The sequence below is a fragment of the Chlorella variabilis genome, assembly GCF_000147415.1.
Source record: "Chlorella variabilis unplaced genomic scaffold CHLNCscaffold_8, whole genome shotgun sequence".
In the NCBI taxonomy this organism is placed as follows: domain Eukaryota; kingdom Viridiplantae; phylum Chlorophyta; class Trebouxiophyceae; order Chlorellales; family Chlorellaceae; genus Chlorella; species Chlorella variabilis.
This window is the reverse complement of record NW_005435080.1, coordinates 1063796-1069586: the sequence shown is the minus strand read 5'-3', so window position 1 is coordinate 1069586 and position 5791 is coordinate 1063796. Positions and strand designations below refer to the sequence as shown.

Below are 5791 nucleotides of genomic sequence, written 5' to 3'. Positions count from 1 at the left end.
TGTGTGGTGGTGGATGGGTGTGTAGGGTTTGGTGGTGCTTGCGTGTGTGTGCAGGGTCTGTTGACAGCCATCTGTTGACAGCCAGCCAGCCATTCACCAGCCAGCATGCCAGTCGCACTCCATGCCGGCTGCCTCCTCGCCGCTCACCCGCCGTCCCGCAGGTACCAGCAGTACTTCTACTACACTCGCACCGAGGAGGGGCAGCAGTACGCGGTGCACTGCCGGCGGAAGCTGCCGGCCGGCGCGGGGCTGCCCAGCGAGCAGGACGCCGTTGACGAGTCTGTGCCAGGTGAGGTGGCCAGGCCGCCGCGGCCTGGTGTGCCTGCGTGCCCGTCTGGGCCTGGGGCCGGCTTCCCATACTTGGAGCCACGCTCCTGCCGCCCTCCCTCGCCCTTCCCCGGCCGCCTCAAAACCTGTCTATCCTGCCTGCTCGCCTGCCTGCTTGCTCCGGCCTCCTGTCCCCCAGAGTGTCCCGCCCCGCCGCCGCTTGCCCCGCAGAGGAGGTTCTGCTGGATGAGAATGCGGAGGCCAGGGCGCACAAATTTTACATGGTGGCGGGCTTCCAGGAGTCGCCAGACCACAGGTGGGTCCCAGGGGCGGGTATGTGTGTGCGTGTGTATGTGTGTGTGTGTGTGTGTGTGTTTGGGAAGGTTGGGGGGTGATGGCAGGCTGGTGGAAGGGCTGCGGAGCAAGAGCACGCGGAGGGGTGCCCCGCGGAAAGGCTGCCGGCCGGCCCAGGTTCTGCCGCCTGCCCCCATGCCGCCGCCCGCCCCTCCCCAAACCCGCCCCTGCATCCGCCCTGCCCCTGCAGGCTGGTGGCGTGGGGGGAGGACACGAGCGGCAACGAGAAGTACACGCTTCGGGTGCGGGAGGTGGGCAGCGGGCGGGAGGTGCTGTCGCAGCCCATCCCCGACACCGCGGGCAACTTTGCCTTTGCCAACGACAACCGCACCCTGTTCTACGTGACCAAGGACAAGCTGGACAGGTGGGGCCGGTGGTGGGGGAGGGGCTGGTGGGCGGGCGGTGGCTGTCGGCAGCTGGGCGCCGCGGGTGGAGGGTGTGCGGGGGCTGGTGCAGGCTGCGGGTGGTGCGCGCTGTGGCGACAGCGGGCGTGCCCAGGCAGGCATTCCCCTGCCCTCCCCTCTCTCTCCCGTACCAGCCGTACCTGCGGCAATTCCTCGCATCTGACCCCGCCAGCTCACCCGCCCGCCCACCTGGGCCCGGCCCCGCCACCCGGGCACCTCCCGCAGGCCGTTCAAGGTGTGGCGCCACGTCATCGGCACCTCCCCCGCCCAGGACGTGTGCGTGTACCACGAGCAGGACGAATCCTTCTACATCGGCATCGGCCGCAGCCGCACCGAGCGGCTGCTGTACATCCACGCGGGTGCGTGCCTGGGTCCCGCCAGCCAGGCACTGGCAGAGCTGCGGGCGCCTGCGGCAATCGGCGCTCCGCTCGCCCCCGCTGCACCGTGCGCCGCGTGCACACCCCACCGCCACAACCGCCACCCCCTGCCACCTGCCACCTGCCACCTACCACCTACCACCCACTCGGCTCCCACCTACCACCTTCCCACTACCTGCCACCCACTGCACTCCCCCCGCCCCACCCGCCACGCACCCTGCGCCCGCAGGCTCCGCCGTCACCAGCGACACCCGCTACCTGAGCGCGGACGAGCCGCTGGGGGAGTGGCGGGTGGTGCTGCCGCGGCGGAGCGAGGTGGAGTACTCTGTGGAGGACCGGGGGAACCACTTCTTCATCACCATCAGGTGCGGCAGCCGCCCTGTCCTCCTCCCTTTCTTCCTCCCTTTTGTGGGAGAGAGACGCGAAGCGTGATGGCTCCCTCCTGCTTTGTGTTTGTGAGGGTGTGATGGTAATGGCGGGTGCAGCTGGAAGCTTGGAAACACGCGTGGGGGCCTGGGCAGCGGGGCTGCCAGGGCTTGGGTGGAGGCGTGCGTTGCGCACAGGGCACTCATTCTGGTGTGTGTGTGTGCGTGCGTGCAGGGACCAGGAGCGTCCCAACAGCGAGCTGCTGGTGGCCCCCATGGCCGACCCCACAGCCACGCAGGGTGGGCGAGGGGTTGGGCTGGAGGCGGCGGCGGGGGGGTGGCCTGCTGGTTGCCAGCAGGGGGACGGATTCTGAGCCCTGCTGCTGCCTGCGGTCGCCAGCGCATCCCTGCACCGTCCGGCCTGGGCCTGTGGGCAACCACCTTCGCCTGCACCCGCTCCCCTTCCACGCCCGCCCCCGAGCCTGCCTGCTCCCGCCGCTGCCCGCCCCGCAGTGCTGCTGCCGCACCGCGAGGCGGTGAAGCTGGAGCACGTGGAGGCCAGCCAGGACTTCCTCGTCAGCTTTGAGCGGCGGGAGGGCCTGCAGCAGGCCGTCGTGTACAAGTGAGTGGGCGGGGCGGAGGGCGGCGAGGGGCAGCGCAGGCACTGCCCGCGCGCGAGGTGCCGCTTCCGCCCTGGCACGCCCTGCGCACCCAAGCCACCCTGCGCCTCGCCTCGCCTCACCGCGCTGCCCCGCTCCCTGCCCGCAGGCTGCCGGGCGACGGCGGCATGCCCACGCAGCTGGGGGAGGGGGAGCCGATCAAGTTTGAGGAGCCGGCGTATGAGCTGAGGTGAGCCGCGGCTGGTCGGCTGCGGCTGGCAGCGGGGCGCCCCGCCGCCGCCGCTGCATGCGGACCCAGAAGCGGCGACGCGGCATCCGGTGCCGGCAGGCCAACCTGTGGCGGGTAACCCGCCGGCTCCCACACCCACCCCCGCCTGCCCCGCCCGCCCCACACGCCGCGCAGCTGCGGCGCGCAAGGCGACTTTGGCTCCCCGGTACTGCGCATGCACTACTGCTCCCTGCGCACACCCGACCAAACCATCGACTACAACATGGCTACGGGGGCCCGGGCGGTGAAGAAGGTGCAGCCCGTGCTGGGCGGCTTCGACCCCGCCCGCTACGCCACCGAGCGGCTGTGGGCGTCCGCGCCCGACGGCACCCGCGTCCCCATCTCCCTCGTCTACCGCACAGACCTGGCGAGGCTAGACGGCAGCGACCCCATGCTGCTGGACGCCTACGGCAGGTGGGTGTGTGGTGTGTGTGTGTGGTGTGTGGTGTGTGGCGGGGCGTAGGAATTCAGTGTGAATGGATCCCCCCAGCGCGACCTGCCACGCTGTGCCACGCTGTGCCACGCTGTGCAGCTACGAGATGCCCAACGACCCCGACTTCCGCTCCTCCCGCCTCTCGCTGCTGGACAGGGGCATCACCTTTGCCATCGCCCACGTGCGGGGGGGAGGTGCGCGGCCGCGCGCCGCTGCCCCACGCCGCCGCCGACCGCCGCCGCCGCAGACGCCTCCCCGCCAGCATCAGCCGGCATCCACTGTCGGCGAGCCGGCAGTGCGCGGAGGCCTTGCAGTGCCGGCGCTGCTTCCGCTGCCCGGTGGTTGGCTCTGTTGGGCGATGGGCTGTGCCGGCAGCTGGCGGCGGCTGAGCCCGGCAGCCCCCCGCCCTGCTCCGCCTGCAGGCGAGATGGGGCGGCGCTGGTACGAGGACGGCAAGTACCTGCGCAAGAAGAACACATTCACCGACTTCATCGCCTGCGCGGAGCACCTGGTGGCGCACAAGTACACCTCGCCGCAGAGGCTGTGCATAGAGGGGCGGTCGGGTGGGTGGGGCGGGGCTTCGCGGGGGGTGTTGGGGGCGTGTGGGCGTTTATATGTGGGGGCAGGGACCTTTGAGCAAGACACCCGCGGCCTGGCCTCTGGGCCTCTGGGCCTCTGGGCCTCCACACTCCATTCCCTTGCCTGCTTCCGCCGGCCCTGATCCCCTCCCTCCCTCACCCACCCACCCCCTCCCCGCAGCCGGCGGGCTGACGATGGGCGCTGTGGTCAATATGCGGCCTGACCTCTTCTGCGCCGCCATCCTGGGGGTGCCCTTTGTGGACTGCCTGACCACCATGCTGGATGAGACCATCCCGCTCACGGGTGGGGGGGCTGCCTGGCGCCACGCCCGCGGCAGGGCGCACTCAAGCTGGGTGGCTGTGGCGCCCCACTGCCGCCATCATGCGTGTGATGGGCGATGGGTGGCAGCCAGCCTGTGAGGCCTCCGCCTGCCGTTGCTGCCTGCCCCTCGCCTTTAACCCGTTTCCTGCGGCGCGCCGTGCTCCGCTGTCCTCCCCTCCTGTGCTGCAGTGATAGAGTGGGAGGAGTGGGGCAACCCGCAGCAGAAGGAGTTCTACGACTACATGAAGAGCTACAGGCAAGTGGGCGATGCAGGTGGCGCAGTGAGGGCAGCAGCTGCCTGTGCTGGAGGTCAGGCCGCCTCTGGTGGCTAAGGCATTGCTGCCATTGTCCTGTGTGTGTGTGGTTGCATTGACATTGGTGCGTGTACAGTGTACATATGTGTGTGTGTGTACATGTGTGTGTGTGTGTGTGGCGTTGGGTTGGGATGGACCGCTCCTGCCCCTCCCCACCTGCCTGGTGCACGTGCTGGCTTGCTGCGAGCTGCCTGCAGCCCCGTGGACAATGTCCGCCCTGCAGCCTACCCACACATGCTGGTGCTGGCGGGGCTGCACGACCCTCGCGTGGGTGAGTGGGTGGGAGGAGGGCCTGTGGCTGCCGCTGCCGCTGCGTTGCTCACATTGCACGCATGTGTGTGTGTGTGTGCGTGTGTGGTGCCCTGGCTGGCAATCCCCATCTGCCATGCCGCATGCTCTCATGCCCTGCAGGATACTGGGAGCCGGCAAAGTGAGCGCATGCGATGCAGTGCCGCGGCAGACCGTCGCATGCATTGCGCTTGCCTGCGGCTGGGGCAGCGGGCAGCATGCCGCTGGTGCATGTGTGCGAAGTCGTAGCAGCTGGAGGCACCCCAGTGCTGACAGCATACCCTGCCTCCGCTCCTGCTGGCCTGTAGGTTTGTGGCCAAGGTTCGGGAGCTGCGCACTAACAGCAACCTGCTGCTGCTGAAGTGCGACATGGGGGCTGGCCACTTCAGGTGGGTGTGCAAGCAGTTGAGTGGACAGGTTCATGCAGGGGTGTTGGCGGCCGAGACAAATCTCACTGACAATCTCATGGCATGACAATCTCACTGGCTGTGCCCGCGCTTGCCCCACTCCCTGGCGGTGCAGCCAGAGCGGGCGGTTTGACCGGCTCAAGGAGCTGGCCGTTGAGTTTGCTTTCCTGCTCAAGGTGCTGGGCATGCAGGACGTGCCGCTGCAGCCCAGCGGGCCGGCGGCGGCGGTGGGAGCAGGGGATAAGTGACCTGCTGCGGCTGCAAATTGCGAGGAAGGAATCAGTGATAGGGTGGAGACAGGATGTACACAGTTTTCAAGAACTGTCCAATGTGAATGGGGAGGGCTCTGCAGCGGCGATTGCTGCCGTCCAGGCTGGCGCCGCCCTCCATGTCATGGCGCGAGCCGAACGCGCAAACCCATAGCCGTGTGGCTGCCTTGTCGACCCACTGCGCCGAGCCTGGGGACAACGGAGCGCTCTCGCATCCTACTGACTGCTGCTTCCTGCGCGATGGCGGCGCCCAGGGACGCGCACCTCTGGCTGCCAGCAGATCAGCAGGAGGAGTGGATTGAGAGCAAGAAGCAGGTCCCAACGCTCGTCTTCGGCACATTTGTGGCGTTCAATGTCCTGTCGAGGCTCTCGCTCAGAATCCTGAACCGCAAGGGCAACATCAAGGACCCAGGCAACCAGGTCTTGCTGCAGTACGGGTGAGGCGCAGCCCAACACGCCGCTGCCGCCACCGCCAGGGTCGGCGCTGAGCCGCCCTCTCGCTCGCCTGGCTGGCTGCAGGGCCAC

At 68.8% G+C, this 5791-nt stretch overlaps 1 protein-coding gene across 1 annotated transcript; it reads left to right on the top strand.

Moving 5' to 3' along the window:
• Nucleotides 1-13: 13 nt before the first annotated feature.
• CHLNCDRAFT_144964 (hypothetical protein) lies at nt 14-5245 on the top strand (the record flags this gene model as incomplete). The annotated part of the gene is made up of 17 exons (XM_005848438.1): nt 14-21; nt 162-289; nt 499-583; nt 812-985; nt 1251-1384; nt 1632-1767; nt 2003-2067; nt 2281-2389; nt 2536-2616; nt 2791-3069; nt 3188-3282; nt 3511-3651; nt 3848-3970; nt 4178-4261; nt 4526-4577; nt 4899-4979; nt 5113-5245. The coding sequence occupies 17 exons, from the start codon at nt 14-16 to the stop codon at nt 5243-5245; spliced, it is 1908 nt and encodes a 635-aa protein (XP_005848500.1).
• Between the last annotated feature and the right edge of the window lie 546 nt (nt 5246-5791).